An 18,878-nucleotide genomic window follows, 5' to 3' on the forward strand; every position below is an offset into this window, starting at 1 on the left:
ATCTCTACTGCTTATTTTACAGCAAACTATTTTGAAAACTCGGCCCCTGATGCTCTGTGTGTGATTAATAATACCAGAGTTCCTTTTAAGTCAAATATAAAATACATTAAAAATCAACTGGCTTGAGGGTTGTAAATCACAATGGGATTGTGATATGAGGAGCAGAGATCAGTTCTCATACTTACTCAAAAGTTACTTAAAGATTAATTTTCTGTATCAGCACCCTTTACAACAGTGCAGCCCGGCTTTGTTCAAGGCCTGGTGCACACTGCAATGGGTGCTATTTGAATGGCACACTGGGGTGAACTACCAGCCATTCCCAGCCCACAGACTTGCCTGGGGCCATGGCCTCCCACTTCTCACTGTGTTGCCCTGAGGCCTGAGGGTATAAATATCTTAATGACCCTTTTACCCAATTCAGGCATTCCCAGGTGCCAAACCCCTTCAGTTATGACACTGCAGTAACCTACAAGTAGGCTAATTTGACTTCTCTATAGTATAATATTTTGGAATTGGCTTAAGCTAGTTTAAAACCTGACAGCAGTTGGCCATTTTTTTTTTTGACACGAGACTGATTGATTTTTTTTTTAACTAGAGTAAGCATTGCTGTTTTATTTGATTCTTATCTGCTTAGGTAAGTTTGAATTAGTCTCTGTCCATTTTTCTAGAGTTTTAAATATTAAGACTTCTGTGCAGATAGTAAAAAGAACACAGTATTTGGAAGCAGGTACATTTAGGTTTGAGTCACATGCAAGTTCCAATCCCAACCCGGCCGGCTATTTCCTATGTGACATTAGGTAAGTTTCTTAACTTCTCCGATCCTCAGTTTCCTAAGGGGAAACACTGGGACAGTAACCCCTACATCCAGAGCTGTGGTGAGAATCATGACGTTACAGATGCAGCGCCTGGGACAGCGCCTAGGATGTGTCAGATGCTCAGCTGTCGTCAGGAGTTAACAGTTGAAGCTGGGATGGTGTTTCAATTTCTACCACATTGTGAACACTTCGTACTCATCAATATTTAACAAGTAAATTCTATTAAAGTAAATTCTATTCTATTAAGAGTATTTTCATTCTAGTGCAAAACTAAGAAACCATAGTTTCTTACCAGCTCACATATGTGAAGTTCTTTAATGACTTCACTTGCACTGAGAATACAGCTGAAAATTAATGCACTAAAAATCTGTCTTTTCTCTTAGAAGCCCAAAGACGGAGCATGTAACATTTATTAATGGAGTACCTTTCAAACATCTTAAGTGGGTGTATCTCCATTAGGTACCAAAATTTACTTAGAGCAAGTCTAAACAGTTGCTTCAGCCCTTTATCCTTTAGACAAGGAACAGCAGGATTTTAAAAACACTTCTTTAAAGATTAATTTTGCTTGTATTCACTTCTGATAATTACTTTAGAACTGTAATTTGAAGATCAGTGCAACTTAATGAAATGTGTTAAAATTTAGGCTCTCTGAGAGCTCTTTTAAATATGGAGATTATATAATAGATACAGTAGTGCTCTGTAGATAAAATGAGAGTTATTGCAAACTCTCTAAAAACATGACTTGCATGCACACTCTTAAAAAAAGTCAAGTCAAGATATGAACACACGGGTGAATTCCCGGGTTCTTCTAGTGAGTGTTTCCACAGGGGTTGTCTGAGATCTGGCAGCCCACGTTCTGGCCTGTTACTTGTACTTTGAAGAGCGTTCCATCCGCACACATACAGAGCTTGTAGCGCACCCACTCGCCCGTCCCAAATTGGTCTCCACTGGAGGAACTAGGTAGGCGACTTGTGCTAACCATCACAGTTCCATTTAGGATGATGCTGTTTTCCTATTAGGAGAATAATGGTATGATTTATTTACCTCCACAAGTGGTGATAGAACAAAATTAATAAACAAAACTTAGAATATTAACAAGAAAAATAGGTAGTAAAAAACAGTAAAGTCATGACCAAAACAACAACAAAGAAAACAAAACCAATGTCAAGATTCAACTAGTGACCTCTTTAGTTCATAAAGTGTATCAATAGTTATAACACACTTCATTAAAATTATATCAAAATTCCTAAGTACATAAGACAGATAATTTTCATTTGTTACTTCCTAAGAGAGTTTTTACAAAGTTAGTGACTGGTAGGTTTCTGATGATGAGAAGAAAAAGACTGTTTTTCTCCTACAGAAAATTAATTTTAATTTCTAATTTTTTTTTTCTTTTTTAAAGATTTTATTTATTTATTCATGAGAGACAGAGAGAGAGAGAGAAGCAGAGGGAGAAGCAGGCTCCCAAGGAGCAGGGAGCCTGATGTTGGACTCGATCCCAGGACCCTGGGATCATGACCTGAGCCGAAGGCAGACGCTTAACCATCTGAGCCACCCAGGCGCCCTAATTTCTAATGTTTTTACAACACCACAAATGAAGATTCAAACCAGATAATTCTGAAGACCAGGCACTCAAAGAAAACCACCTCGAGGTTCTCTTCTTCAAGCCCACTGTTTCAGGAACATTCTGGAACTGTATGCCCTTTTTTGGGGGGAACTCCTAAGTCTGGCTCTCCCTTCTTTCCTACCTCTTTCCTTTTCTTCTTTTCACTCATTCAACAAATAATTATTCAATGTCTACTATGTGCTAGATACTATTTTAGGTGCTGAGGATATAGCAATCAATAGAGAGCTAAGTCTGAGTTCTCATACAATTGACACTTTAATGGGGAGGGGCAGACAATAAACACGTGAACAGGTAAAATAAATAAAACATCACTGGAGAAAAAAAGGTAAGCAGAGAGAGAGTGACCAGGCAAGGGCTCTGTTTACATAGAGTGGTCAGGGAAGGCCTCTCTGATAAGGTCACAGTGCAGTGGAAACTGGCTGATATGAGTAAGCCATGTGGGCAACTGGGGAAGGGCCCTTTAGGCAGAGGACCCAATACACGCAAAAGCCCCCGTGTAAAGATGTGCTAGTGTTCGAGGAACCTGTAGAAGCCAGTGCGGCTAAAGCAGAGAGCACAAGGGAGTCGACTGGTAGATGAGTCAAAAAAATAACTCAGGGCCAGACATGTTAGGGAAGGGAATGGACTTTGAGTTTTATCCCCAATTAGATGAGAAGCCATTTGGAGGGATCTGAATGTGGAAGTGATGTGATCTCTGAGAAAGGATCACTCCGGCTGCTGTATAGAGAACTGACTACAGGGGCGAATGAGGAAGCATTCACCATTTAGAAAGCTGTTCCAACAGTGCAGTAGGATGTGGTTGGTGGTTTATACCATCGGTGGTGGTGGTGGAGGCAATGAGAAGCAGCCAGACTCTATCTTTTGAAGGTAGAGCCAGAAGGCTTTTCTGATGGACTGATGGGCACCATTTAACAAGATGGGAACACTGAAAGAAAGGCATATCTGGGGAGAGAGGGAGGGTATGAAGATTTTAGACTTGTTGAATTTGAGATGCCTATTATGCACTGGAGTGGAGAAGGTACAAAGTCATCTGGGTATGTGAGTCTTAGTTCAGAGGAGAGATTAAAGCAGGAGTTCCAAATTTGAGAGTCATCAGGTTATAGAAGGCATTCAAAGCAATAAGACAAAGTTGGGTTTGAAGAAATGGAAATAGCTACTTGACTATGTAGTGTTATTATGCATATGGAATAAACAGAATCCTTAAGTGATGAAGTTTGAAATTTTGTTCCAATATTGCCATCTTGTGGTCATTTAATTTCACTTTCTTTAAATTGCGAGAGCAGTTATTTCTTTAAATGCGTTTGATAAAATTAAAAAACATTTTTTAAAAATAATTAGCTATACACTTAAAAGCTAGCCACTGATATTAACTGGATTATAAAGCTAATTATCTTTTCAGTACTGGGGGCTTGTTTTTCTTTAACTGTGGAGAAACTGGTAGGTATGTATATGTATTTCAAAGTATCTTAATATTTCCCATATCAACAGACAGAATTTTCAGGTAGAAAGAAAGAAAAGATTTAGGTAACTTGCTAATGGCTATATGCAAATCTATCACATCTCTTGCTTCTTTGAGTTTCCAGTGCTGAGAAGAATAGCCCCACTGTGGCCGTTCTTCAACACTATTCTCTCAGAGGAATGGCTTCTAACTACAATACATGCAAAAAATACTCAGTATTGCTATTGAGTTTCTGGCAAGAAACACATTTATGTTTATCTTTATTATTTAGAAATTGTAATATGTGTTTTAGAGGAGAAAACTATTTATGAAAATGGAAAACTTAATTTTTTAAAGCTTATTTTTTCTAAATTAAATTAAATTTAAATAAAAGAAATAATTATTTTATAAGTCCTTAGGTTTAAGTTTATTTTTGTCATATATGATGCTTGGGTAAAATAAATTTAATTAGCTTTAGTTAAGTGGCATATAGCAGGTGGCCAAAGACATTTTGAATAAATATGCTTTGATCAAAACTGTGAGCAGGTAAACCGTTTTTGGATTTCTGGCTCCCTTATATGAGATATGTTACCTACTGAAGTTCAGACATAATCTGTGAAGGACAAAGCTTCACTTTTCAATAGCTATAATAAAGGCAAAATCGTTTTCCTTTGCAGTTAATAATAGATGGGTAAATAAAATACATTTTGTACATTTGCTAATTGATTTTCACATAGCTAGATATAAAACTCAGGAAAGGGCATGAAAAATCTTTAATTAAAAAAAACTCCAACAACTTCAGGGAATGGATACTTCCTATGATAATTCTTACTTTGAGAATTCTTCCAGAATTTTGGAAATTTATTTATTTTTGCCTTTTAAAATAATATAGGTATCATGTTATAAAAAATTTTTTAGAAAAAAGAGGCAAACAGAAAGAAAAATAAAATTAAAGTCATCTGTTATCCTGCTACCCACAGCCAACCATTGTTGACATTTTGGCATACCCTTCCAGGTTTTTATAAATGTACATATGTATTGAAAAATGAAAATGAGATATTTCACAAACTGTAACTTTCTTTCACTTTAAAGTGCATTTTGAACATCTTTCCATGTCAAAAAATATACAACTACATTACCATTTTTAATAAGTGTATACTATTCCACATATAGATTTATGTGCTCAAGAATCTAATAATTCTCTAAAACTCTTAAGAAATACTCACTGCCTTTAACTCCATATTACCACCCATGTGAAATTCAATGGTTTTGCCCATAATGAATACACCTTCATTTCCACGCACAATAGCACGCCCGTCAACTTTTATATTTAAGTCACTAGTAGCATTGCTGGTAATCTGAAAATTAAAAAAAAAAAGTAATAAAAAGCGTTTCTAAATTAAAGTGAGAATTATTATCAGAGACAGAGGAACAGGAGTTTCAGCCATGGAATATGAAAGGCAAGTGTTTTCAGTCACATTTTATAGGTGTTGAGATAGAGAGATGTGACTTGATAATGATCAGATGACAAATCTAGAATTAATCAATCCTCCCCACTATTCCAGAATTTATTCTTTCACATCACTATAAAACAGCAAAACTCCCCACCCGCTTTGTAACTTTAGACTGTAATTCTCTTCCATTAATAAAGTAAACAAAATAAATCATACCCTTTCAGTAGATGCTTTTTGAACATTCAGACTTTTCACTCCACTTGGCAAATGAAACTCGTGAGTTTCATAGTCTGTGCTGAATAAGATATTCTGAGTCCTTGGGTCAAAAAACTGCATACCAATGTCACTTGTAATAGAAGTTTTGTTCTTTTCTACACTGAGCTTTGTTGTCCCTTGCTGAAAAACAATCTTCAGGAAAACACTTTATCATGAATATGTTTTCAAAGGAGACAGCATCCAAAATTCATCAAGAACATTATCAAAAACACTTTATAATAATAGACTAACTTCAAATAATTTTAACTGCATCTCCCCTATCTACTTGGGAAAAGAGTTCTTTCACATGAGGGTTTATATGCTTGTTTGCTTACACTGCTCTGCACAAATCCATGGGTCACAATAGGACATATAGACAGACCTGGACCTAAGATGGGCAGGGAGCGGTAAGATTACCTCCTTGAGGTTCTAGTCCATTGAGAACCTGTTACGGCAGCCACTTCGCATGGGCTGCCACTGACCCGACTGGCATATTCCCTTCTAGACTCCCAGAAAGTACAGGGTATTCCAACCTGGGAAGGTGCTTTGTTTGCTGGTTACCTTGCGTGGAGGATAAAGAGAACACTCTATTCTTAGAGTAATTAATCTATTACAGAAAATGCTACTACCATATTAAGATATTAAGAAAGCATGTAATATTAACAGATTATAAGGCGAACAATATTATTAAATATGCTTGTGAATATTCTCTCAAGGAAAATACCCATTTCCAATAATCAACTCTAGGTTTTTACAAAGAATTTTTCTCTAATGTCCCTCAACTGATACGGTAACTTACAGGCTGGTTGTTGCCAGTGATAACCAAGTTTTCATTTCGCCTTCCTCCTACAGTGCTCTTATAAAGAGGATGTATAACTCCCATGTCAGACACTTGCTTAAACCGAAGCAGGCCACTTTCATGAAACTCCATGCTGTCGCAGCCATTTGGTCCTATGCGAATCACAGCCCAGATAACAAGTGTTATCTAAAAGAGAAAACAAGACCCCTGCTAATAGGTAACATACATTTAACATAATAAGAAAACAAACAGAAAAGGTAATTGCCAAAGGATTAAACTTCCTTAAGATGTCTCATCAGTGAAGATGTCTCATCAGTGATACGAACACATCAATTGGTTTTCCACTTATAAACAAAACCCATTTTATTTTTATCAAGGTATTACATGCAAATAGCTAAAAGTCAGAAAGTGCTGAAAGAGCAGTTTCTTATTTCTTCTGCTCTCTCCACATCTTGTCTGGCAATAGCCACTTACAACAATTTTAGGTATTTCATTTAGAATTTATTCCAGATTTTTAAGTGATATATTATTTCCTCACTCATCAATTTGAGGTTTTATCTATTAATTTCCTACTTTAGCAGATGAGAATTTATCTCATTTATATTTCTTCTCCCCTGGCTCCCATCTCAAGTGCTGGCAAGACCCAGGTTCAGTATTTTAGTATTGCAACCATGTAAGTACTGTTCACTGCTAAGCCAAATACTGTAACTAAGAGAGCACTTCCTTTCTTGTACTCTGCGTCTCTTGGGAGTTTCATATTTGTCTTTCTTCAGCACTGGACCACATTTGCTTAGTTTCTTTGAAAACGCGACTGAATCTTTTCAAAACCTCCAATGTTTCTATAAAATGACACTCAGTAAAAGGTTCTCAGAGTCCAAACCTCTCAGATAGTTTATTCTATGAGTTCCATTTTTTTCTCTCAGGAAAGCTTGTTGGAACTCTGGTCTTCTTGCTCCAATCTGGACTGTTCCCCCTGGGTCTGCGACACAGCTGTAACTGCGAACTTCTCCTTCGCTTTCATGCTGGAACTTCCTTCCGTCTTTCTCTCGTGCTGGATACCCAGTTTCCTGCATCCCTACCTTCAGCTTTCTGGGAGTTAGTGCCTTCTTGCGGTGAGCACCTCCTCCAGTGGCCTCCTTAGAAGGAATACGTATGAAGGAAATTTTGAGTGTGCATGGTTAAAAAATGTCCATATAAGCTCTCACATTTGATTAATAGTCTAGCTTGATAGACATTTCTAGGTTTGGTGTTACTTTCTCTCTGAATTTTGAAGGCCCTTGCTGTCTTGCTGTCTGGTTTGTAGGACTGCATTTGAGAGGTCCAACGCCTCTGATTTTGTATTCTTCATACATAACCTGTTTCTATTTTTCCTCTGGAAGATTTTAGGATCTTCTCTTTATCCCCAGTTTTCTTAAATTTCACAGGAATGGCCTTGGTGTGATTCTTTTTTATGCATGACACTGGACCCAGAATGGTAGTTTTCAATCTGTTCTAGGAAATTTTCTTGGTTCATTTATTTGATAACTTTCTCCCCAGTGTTCTTTCTTATCTCTTTCTGAAACTCCTATTAACAGAATGTTACACTTCCTGGATTGATTCTTTAATTTTGTTGAGCTTTCTGGAAGGGTTCTTTTTCTTTATCTTCTAATCTCTTTCTCTCTCCATCTATCCATCCATTCTTATGTATTTCTACAAGTTCTTCCTTATTCTTTAATTGCTCCTTTTTAATGGCATGTTATTCTTGTTTTGTGGATGTAATATTCTCTCATTTCTCTGAAGATATTGGTTTTAGTTTTTTAAGTTTTCTGTCATTCATTGTATTTTCTCTATCTCCCTGAATTCCTATTTTCCCCATGGTTGATGTGTTTTTGGTCTCCATCATTTTTCAATTCTGGGAGCTTCCCAAAAAATCCATTGATCCCTGGTGACTCAGTGTTCATATTTAACAGTGAGGTTTAAAGAAGTGCACAGAAAGTTCTCTGTGTGGGGTGGGGCTTGTGACAGGCTAAACGGTAGGAGATTAGGTGGTTTTTTCACTGGGACCTGCCAAGTGTCAGTATCTACAGGTTTTTTCTCCAGATGCTTCAGTTTCTCCAGAGCAGGCTATTTCATCTCTCGCCTGGGGGACATAAGCCTGGTGCCAGGGAGCTGGAGACAGAGGCTGAGAAAAGAGCTAGAGATCTGGGAAACGGAGTCTCAGCGCTCAGGATTCAGACTTCCCCGCTTCCAGCATGGAAACCCATCCCTACCCTCCTCTGCGTAGCATTCTCAGACAGGAAGAATCCTCTCCCTTCTATAACATACCGTGTGGGGTTAGGGGGCAAGGTTGCCTAACTGCTGGCTGGAAGGGACAGAAAGGCTAGGGATCTCATGGCTCCTTCTACAGGGTTCTCAAAAAGCTGTTTTCAGTTCCTGCCTCACTCCTGCTTTTCATGGTACTTGTATTTCCATTCCTGATGATTCTGCATGGCACTTTCACCAACACACCCTGTAGCCCCGTCCCCAACACACAGAAGCAGTTTCTTCTCTGGTAAGTTAGCTGCCATTTCGCCTCCTGCTTTTTTGTCTTCATATATTATGGTTTAGGATTTGGTTGCCGCTCACGTTCTTTCAAGATATTTCTGTTTCTTGACATTGTCACCTTCGGATGAGCTTTTTAAAGAGGAAGGGGATAAAAATGTCTTCATTTTGCCATCTTCACCAGAAGTTTCCAAAAACAACAAAATGTATAAAATAAGATAAATTCAGAACATATGCTCCTAGTAAACTATTTACAGTACCAGCTCTTTCCAACGTAAGGGAAGAATTAGACACAAACGTTTTGGATGTACATAAAATATAAAGGACTGGCTTAAAAGCATTAGAAGTCAAAAATAAAAATAAATGGAATCACTTTAGAACCACTGTAGCCCATGTTCATCAGTCATTAGTATACCAATAGCCACCCTCTGAATATGTCATCTACACACATGCCAGAAGGGTTCAAGTTTAACCCTCAGATAGTTACAACCTTGGATTAAGTCTTCTTCTTTAGAAAAGCAAGTATCTTTGGAAAAGGCAACATACTGGGTCTTCAGCACTTTAGTGTAAACTGGCCTACCAGATCCTTTCCTTCTTTGACAACAGAGACTTAAGACTACAAAACATCACCCTCTGCTGTCAAACAAGGGTTTACAATTTTAAAATCTGGTTGAGGAGGTAAGACTAAATTTAGGCAAAGCTGAATGAAAACAGAAAGGATTATATTTTTTAGGAGAGGTGAAGGCAATAAAGTCATGATGGCAAAGGTCTCTTCTACCTAGCTGACTTTACCCTTTCAAAAGTTAAGTCCTTTAAAGGGAATATTCCATGAATATATATATTAAATAAAATTAATACATGGTAATAGTAGCATACTAGGTTTTTAAAATATATAACACATTTATGACAACTCAATAAGAAGAGGCACAGACTTATAATTATAAAGTAAGTCACAGAGATGCAAAGTACAGCATAGGGAATATAGTCAATAATGTTGTAATAACACTATATGGTGACAGATGGTGACTACACTTACAGTGAGCACTGAGTAATGTATAGGACTGTCGAATCCCTTGTGTTGTACACCTGAAACTAATAATAACACTGTATGTTAACCACACTTTAATAATAAATAAAAAAAAGGCCAGTGGTCTTTTCTATAAGTGTGTAAAAGATGAAATCCCCTGTTGTTTTTCAAAGTATATATCTGAAGAAGAAATATCTGATAAAATGTGCTCTTGGGTGTGAAATTCGGAAAACAGGATTCTGTTAGACAATATTTTGGACAGTAAGCAAGTCAGGGGCTCTTTGTACACACTGTGAAGGGTAATTGTGCATCTAAAAAAACTTAATAAGGGATAAAACATGTACAGAAAAGCAGAAAGTAAGAGGGTTTCAAAAGAAATTATAGAAACAAAGTCCATGATTTCACTAAAAAATTCCCCATGGTAATTAAAAAAAAGAAAATTCTGTACCACATACTTACAATTAAATTGATGACAGCCAGGATAAACAAGAGGATAATGACACAGATGGCTAAATTGCCCTTTCTCCCTCTCAATCCCGTTTTATGGAGGCGATCTTCATCAATTGGAATATATCCAGCTTTGAAATTACTATTGTGCTCCTTATTGACGTTCCTTCTCTCGACAGCCTTCTCACGCATGGACTTCTTTACAGGACCATTGGAACTTTGCTAAAAACAAAATACAAAACCATGGAACAGCCATACCCACTCTTTGCAATGCACTTATTTATGAAGCGCCAATTCTTAATGAAAGAAAGCTGAACTGATTAGTGACATATTTTCCATGAATAAACTTTAAGTCATGCTGAGTTGTAGGCTCCAAGTGAGGACATTAGTATGCTTAGAGGGGTAGTGGAGAAGAACCTTTTAGTGTGACTCTTTGATAACACATTTCCACCCTTTGCTTTGAACAGTCCCAGTGTCCCTAAAGTGTACAGCTAGCTCATCTGGGGGAAGAGTTGACATATACATTCCACAGTGGGTCATCTTCTTTTTAACTAATGATTTATAGTGATTTGTTTCATTATATATATATAGATAGATAGATAGATATCATATATATATATATATATATATGTTTTTTTTTTTCATTTATAAGGAAAGAATTTGGAAAGGCTGACACACTTTGCTATTTATCACCCCAATTGGCTAAAGCTAACATTATCCTAGATCAGCAGTTTTCAAAGTATGGGCAGGGGAGACCGGGAGAAGCCCCCTGAACCCTTACAGGAGCCTGGAGAGTAAAAACTATGTTCAAAATAATACCAAGATGTTATTTACCTTTCTTACTCTCCTTCTCTCATGAATGTTCAGTGGAGTTTTCCAGAGGCTAAATGACTGTATGTGATGACATCAATGCTCTAACAGCTAACGGAATGTGTGCTTGTGTATTCCTGTGTTTCAAATTTTCTCAGGTTTAATTTTTAATATGGTAAATATCAATGAATATAACCCACATAAACAAAAACTCTTTGGGATCCTCAGTTAACTTTTAAGGGCATAAAAATAACCTGAGACCAAAAAGTTTGAGAACCTCTAACTTAGACTATGGTTGAATAACATTTTTGGTAATACCTCATGAACACAAAATGGGTTCTGCCCAACTTACATATATTTTAGAGCTCTGGGAAAACTTATTTATTGAGTAGGCATTTATTAAATATTTTATGTTTAAACACTAATACCACAAATAGGAATACTAAAGAAATACAGGACAGGATCCTTATTCTCTAGCTATTACAAATGTGATTTGGGTATAAAATAGTTAGCGATGCAATAATGTATTCTGTCTGTTCAGGTGCGAGAATCAGTAGTATGGCCAATATATGCTGTGGAGTTCAACGGGAGGAGACGCAGGATGGCTTCACACTTGTTTTCAAGGAAACAGGAAGTAGGTGGGCCAGAGCCGGCAACGCAGGGAGAAGTAGGGCAGGTTGAGAAAATTCTTGGACTGCTGGGTACAAATTCTAGTCTTTCTGTCTGTTTAACTGGGAGTCCCTGGAATGACATACTTTTCAGGGTGCTAAATGTGTAGGTGTTTGTAGGAGAGAGAGGAAACAGGACTACCAGTGAGTAGGCTGTTGGGGATGTTGTCGTAATGGAGGTTTGAGGTAACAAGGTAATGAGGGCCTAAACTCGGGACGAAAAAGGATAGGTTAAAAACATACTTCGTGAGAGGAGCTGACTGAATCTGCAGCCAGCTTCAAAGGATCTCATGTTTACTGAATGGTGACTAGCTAAATATGGGGAATGGAGGAGGGAGAAGATTCTACATATGTTGCACTTAAACTAAATGAGAAATAACCACATGACTCAAAGGCAAGGGGAAGGATGGAATGGGTATTAGATCAGTCAGGACTAGAGATACAGATTTTTTTTTTTTTTTTTTAAGATTTTATTTATTTATTTGACAGAGAGAGACACAGCGAGAGAGGGAACACAAGCAGGGGGAGTGGGAGAGGGAGAAGCAGGCTTCCCATGGAGTAGGGAGCCTGATGCGGGGCTCGATCCCAGGACCCTGGGATCACGACCTGAGCTGAAGGCAGTCGCTTAACGACTGAGCCACCCCGGCGCCCCTAGAGATACAGATTTGAGAGTCCCTAGCCTCTAGGTAAATTAAATCCATGAGAGTGCATCAGTTTACTGTAAAAAACAGCATACAGGAAAGAGAACAAAGAGCCAAGGACACAGTCTTGGGAAAATTTAAATGTGCACCTACAGTAGAAAATGAGAAATACAATGAATAGTAAGAAAACCAAGAATGTGCAGTGTTGCTGAACTTGCTTTGCCAAGAAGTGCTTCTATAACCTTCAAAGACGAACTCTGAGTAGCAAATTGGTAAGCTGGACACAGTCCGAAAAGATGCCACATGTATACATCTATTTTCCAGTCCAGAAAGAGAAAAGAGGAAAAAGAGAAGATTGTAGCTAAAGAATTATGTACTGTCAGAGGAAAACTGTACTTTTGTTGTTGCTGTTAGTAACCATCACCACCCCCCAATTTGGGGAAAGACTTGTATGTTTGATGGCAGAGGGAAAGATGCCAAGAGGGGCAAAGACCAAAGATCTCACAACAGGGCAGGATAATGTAGGAAATGAGACCCTCTAGGAGGCAGGAAAGAAAGTGATACAGAATAAATGAGAAAAGAATAAGCTTTAAGGATAGGCTCCCATTTCAATGAAACAGTTCACACTCAAGAGAGAAAACATTCTTCTTTTTCTTTGGGATGTGGAAGGCAAGGCCATCTGCCAAGAAAGAGTGGAGAAGGCTACTGGAATCTTATCATGGTGGCAGAGGTAGCAGGCTGGTTAAGGGCTTATGGAAAATAGAAAGAGACGCGAATAATCATTGTGAGTAATGCAGCAGATACAATTTTTGTAATTCCACAAAGCAGTAAAGAAGGCTCTATAGAAGACAATTCCAGCTACTCACCAGATTTTTCACACAACAGGTTGTTGAGTGTTGTGTAGGTTGTGTGTCTGCATGAGGCACAACATCTGTGAGGGTACAGTGATACCGCTGACCTCCTAGAGTGGAATATGCATTTTGATACTTCTTGGCTGAAGGCACAGAATACCTTAAGGGAGGTATGCTTTCCTCTAATTTTCACAGACGCAGTATGGGCAATTTAAAAGTCAGGGCTTGAATAAAGGTCTACATAAAAGAGAGACAGGACAAAATCGATCCCTCCTGGGATACATTCTTTTCTCTGCCAATTCATGTACATTGTTATTCAATTTGATACATTTATAACTTATTGAAGAGTTACTATATGCCAAATGCCCCAGATCATCAAGACAAGCCAGACATAGCACCTACCCTCAGTGAACTTCCTTACAGGCCAGGAGAGTAGACAGACCGGGTCACTAACAACGGCAGTTTAACACGGCAAATGCAGTGGTAGCAAGTGCACAGAATACTGAAAGGGTACAGAAGAGGAATGTAGCTCTACCCAGCAAGCAGGCGCATCAGGGGAAGGTTTTTAAGAAAGGCTGAGATTTCGTTTGAATCTTGGGAGGATAAACAGGAGTTAGCCAGGCAAAAGCACAGAGAAAGGCATTCCAGGCAGAGGGAACAGCATGGAAACTCTGAGTACAAGTCATCTCAGTGTGAAATCGACTTTGGTAGTTTCTGTGGATGGTGAAAAGGATGAGTATCGAAATGGGGCAAAAAATAAGGTCAGAGATATGGTTAGGGGCCAGTAAATGAATGGACATAAGTACTCGAGTTGTCAAGAACAATGGACTTTATCCCGAAGGTGATGGGGAACTACTGAAAATTTAAAATGGGTTAGTGATACAATCAGATTTGCATTACAGCAAAATCAAAGTCATGTACCAAAATGAGATGAACTGGAACAGAAGAGTTTAGAGATGAAGATATCAACATCAGGTTTATCTAAGAGTCCAAAGGAGGGCTTGACTGAGCTTTAGATGAAGAGAAGATAGGGAGAGGCATTAAGACGAAGAACTACAGAACCTGGTGATTGACTGGCTGTGAGTGTGACCCAGAGGGGATCTAAGATGACTCCCAGCTACAGACCTGCTAACAAAATGTGTGGAGTCTGGAGGAAAAAGAAAATGTGGGGCCCTTTGTTCAAATATCACACCTGGGACAGCAGAACATGAAACCAAGTGTGGGTCCCTTCTGAGCTCCCTTAAGCTGGTCCAGCTCTCAAGATTCTAGCTAGGTTAACCAAGTGAATGGATGGTTTGTAACCCTTTTAACGGTAAATATGATGCAATCCAGTTTTGTACATTTTTGAGTTTGGGGTGCCTGTGGAAAATTCAGTTCAGGCTGGAGACATAAATGTTTAACTCTCAAGTGGAAATTAAGGAATAGACCAGATTGCCCAGTTTATGTGTAAAGCAACAACAGAACCTTGGTGGAGCCTCCAGAGCATCAATAGGTGATACGGATGAAAAAAGAACCATCTAAAACAAGAGCTGGTAGGAAATCAGAAAAGCCAAAGAACAATTTTAATCTCAGCAACCCCAAGAAGCTTTGTCTCCTTTTACTTTCACTCATTCCTTTAGATTTTATTTTATTGTTATGATCTGTAGCTTGCCCCCTTAGCTGATTTCTCTGCATTTATTTGGCAATCTGACTTTAAGTTCCTTGAAGGTGGATTTCAAGTCTTTTTTATGTCCTTTAGAATGACTGTTCCAGTGATATATAAAGCAATTACGTCGTTAAGAAAGTCTTTTCTGAGAACAGAATGCTGGCAACTTGACTTACATTTATTTTTTCAAAAATGTTGCAGAATGAGACTTTTTCAAAGGAAACTATCCTATCATAGTTTTGTAAAGGGAAATAACAGTTAAGGGGAAAAGTGACTATGAAAATTATTTTTATTACAACAAAATACCCTAGCAACTATAGATATGTATATGTAACACATGCATGCATGTGTATGCATATGCATAGCTTGCTTTTGGGGGAAAATAGTCTTTTAAACTACTCTAAGGTACAAGTTTACAATGCAGATCAGGAAATACTTGATAGAGCATTAAAAAAAATAATTTTAAACCAACTGGACAGGACGCAGTTTTAAACTGGTACCAAATTTCCAAAACCAAAGCGGGAGGAGAAACCTGATGCCTGCATATCGGGGATGGCAGGCACAAGCAGTGGCCCCAAGCTGACATGCAGGCAACAGCGGACTGGTTCTTGGCTGGTGTCAGGGGAGCCTCCCCCAGGGGCTCACGCTATTTTTACCAGCGTCTTCGCTGGCCACCGAAGCGGGCACGTCCCCGGCACGTCCTGGCGCAGGCTCCCGGCTGCCACGGCCGCCTCCCCGCCCCTCAGGCGGCGACCCCTCCTCAGCCCGGCCAAGGGGCAGTCGGCCAGGCCGAGAGCCGCCGCCTGCTTCCCCTCACCGACCCGGAGCCCCTGCCCGCAGTGCCGCCCGGCCCTCGCCAGCATCCCGGGCTGCGGACAGCTCCTCCCGCTCGCTCCGCCCCCCCGGAGCCCGGCCCGCGGCCTCCGCCGGCCGGCCCCACGCCGGCCCCCACAGGCGAGACCCCGGCCTCCCCGGGCCCTCCTGCCCCCAGCCGCGGCGGGGCTCCCAGACCTGCTCGGCCGCCGCCGCCGCCGCTGCCGCCGCCGCCATTTTCCCGCGCCCGGCGCCACCGCCCTCCCCGCCGCACCTCGCGCGCCTGCGCCTGCGCACTGGCCGGGGGGGAGGTCCCGCTCCCCGCATCGCCCCCCCCCCGCAGCCCCGCCCGGGGGAAGGGCGGTTCCGTGTGCGGGGGGGCGGGGGTTCGCCGCCCCTGCATCCAGCGCTGTGGCCTCGGGGCGCGCCTTCCCGCGCACCGGTGTTCACGCGAGCTCCGGCCGCCTCTGGATTCTCCCGAAAGGGCGCTTCGAAAGAGGACGACGCCTCTCCCTTCGCCCTCCGTTCCCATCACGGAGGGCTGGTGCGGTCCGGAGCTGGACGTCCTGCTTGCATCATGGGCCGGGGTCTCCCTGGCCAGGGTGGCAGGGGGCGTTTTGGAGAGCACATAGGGACAGGGGTGGTGACAGTGTGCGTGGAAGTTAACACGTTGCCAATTAGCCTGCTAAAATCTTGGAAACTGAGAGGCCTCAAGGAGGACGTAAAAGCGCTTTAGGGATGCTTCTTGACTTTGGAGGGCCTGTGAAGTCTGATGCTTTCTTCTGTGGTATTGGGGGTGGGTTTTCCATTTAGTATTGGAGACAGTGTTGTCGATATACGTCGTGGGGAACCCAACCTAAGAGATACTCACTGCACACCAGGAATGTGCCGCCCAAATGTACAAGTAACTTGAATAAACATTCCTTGTTCCTTGTTGTCAATAGAATCCAACGCTCTTTGTAGTTTTTTGGTTTTTGTTTTCAGGGCGGTGAAACTGAGGTGTAAGAACTGTTCCTCAGGTAGCTGAAACCACTTCTAGAAAGCACCTTTGGGCCCCAGCGCTGCCTAAGTCAGCAGGAAACTGCAAAGAGACCAGCTGGCAAAAGCTTTCTTTCTCTAGGAACCAGGTCAGTTTTGCTTTTTTTGATGACTGGGGCTGTTATTTCATGGCTCTGCCTGCTTTCCATCAGAACATTGCTGTGAAGTTGAAATTAGATCATCTGTTGCATAAGAAATCCCTCATAAACTTTCCCCTTCTCTCTGGATTTTGGCTAATGTCAGTAGCTCACTGGTCATCAATCTCTATATTTAATCTTCTTTCCCAAATGCTAGAACCACTGACTCACATCTCTATGCTCAGTGCTGCTAGGATCTCTAGGACAAACCTGCATCTTAACCAGGACAACTGCAAATTGTAGCCCAAAGTGTTGGGAGTCAGCAGTAAGTCTGTTAATGGCTCTGGTTCCATTTATCAACTCAGATAACTGGGCTTTTGACTGATCCTCAGTTCCTGTCTCCAGTTCTGGTCCTTACTTCCTATGCTTTGCCTCTTTTTCCTTTGCTTGGAAAGAGCTTCCCTTTTCCCCCCTGCAAGCACACTCTATTCATCCTCCTAGAATCCATCCAAATGTCACATTCTCTCTAAAGCCTTCCCAGGCTCCCACAGGCAGTTTTTAGCTGGTCTGTCCCTTAACTCTGCTCTGTCTTTTGTAGTACATCATGTTGCGTTGTATTTTATCTTGTTTACTTGTCCGATGTCACCTGAAAGATGGTGAGCTCTGTCAGGAAGGTCCATGTCTTATTTGTCCTTTTACCTGGAATGCCTGGCATAGCACAGAAACTTCATAAACATCTTAGAAATCTGCCTGATACCCCAGTTTTTAATACTAGAAGCCCCACCTTCATTTTGCTAACTTCTCTTTGACTTAGGTGGTGAGATACCTGATAATTGATTTTCTTTTTTTTTTTTTTTTTAAAGATTTTATTTATTTATTTGAGACAGAGAGAATGAGAGAGAGAGAGCACATGAGAGGGGGGAGGGTCAGAGGGAGAAGCAGGCTCCTTGCTGAGCAGGGAGCCCGATGCGGGACTCGATCCAGGGACTCCAGGATCATGACCTGAGCCGAAGGCAGTCGCTTAACCAACTGAGCCACCCAGGCGCCCGATAATTGATTTTCTTGATGCCAGATGCCCCTTAGACTATCTGAAAAGTCACCTTCTCTTGGAGTCCTCGTTGCTGATCTCCATCTCTCTGACAGGACACCTCCCAGTTCTTCTTGATGTCAATTGCTATAGTCTAAACACTCAGTATACTCACATAACCCATCTTTAATGTGGGTCATTCCCAAATGTGTTATCTTCAAGCTTATTTTTTTTGAAATAATAGCGTCTACCATATACCTGGGAATGAGTCTTTAACTTCCCTGCCAGTTTTATAATAGGTCATATTATTCCCATTTTACAAATAAAGAAATCAAGACTCATAGAGGTTAAAAGGCTAACCAAGTTTTCAACTAATATAGAGTCTGGATTGAACCTAGATCCTTCTGACTAGTTTTTGCTCTTTCTACAGCATAACATCTTTAATTCTGCATTTCCTTGTGCCTTTGGAAGTGCAAACCAAGCCTAGAGTACTAGTCAGATTATGAAGACAGTTATCCCTTCATTCACTTTATAAATGCATTGAATATTGTCCCCCCCCAACAAAAATATATTCAAGTCCCAATCACCAGTACCTGCAAATGTGATGTTATTTGGAAATAGGGTCTTTGCAGATATAAATAAGTTAAATATCTCAAGAGAGCTCACCCTGGATTTGGGTTGGGCTCTAAATCTCATGACTGGTGTCCTTAAAAGAGGAGGAGAGGACAAAGACACACACAGAAGAGAAGACAATGTGAAGGCACAGGCAGAGATTGGAGTAATGTTTCTACAAGGCAAGAAATGCTACAACTTGTCACCAGAAGCTAGGAGAGAGGCATGGATCAAATTCTCCCTAAGAGCTTCTAGAAGGAACCAACCCTACTGATTTTCTGAATTCTAACCTCCAGAACTGTGAGAAAATAAAG

At 40.5% G+C, this 18,878-nt stretch overlaps 1 protein-coding gene across 1 annotated transcript; it reads right to left on the bottom strand.

Moving 5' to 3' along the window:
- Positions 1-551: 551 nt before the first annotated feature.
- SGCB (sarcoglycan beta) lies at positions 552-16,073 on the bottom strand. The gene is made up of 6 exons (XM_032400347.1): positions 16,009-16,073; positions 10,395-10,604; positions 6,389-6,574; positions 5,551-5,742; positions 5,107-5,238; positions 552-1,827 (listed from the first exon to the last, which is right to left on the bottom strand). The coding sequence occupies exons 1-6, from the start codon at positions 16,045-16,047 to the stop codon at positions 1,624-1,626; spliced, it is 963 nt and encodes a 320-aa protein (XP_032256238.1). The 5' UTR covers positions 16,048-16,073; the 3' UTR covers positions 552-1,623.
- Between the last annotated feature and the right edge of the window lie 2,805 nt (positions 16,074-18,878).

This window comes from Phoca vitulina, unplaced genomic scaffold (assembly GCF_004348235.1).
Source record: "Phoca vitulina isolate PV1807 unplaced genomic scaffold, GSC_HSeal_1.0 scaffold3, whole genome shotgun sequence".
Lineage (NCBI taxonomy): Eukaryota > Metazoa > Chordata > Mammalia > Carnivora > Phocidae > Phoca > Phoca vitulina.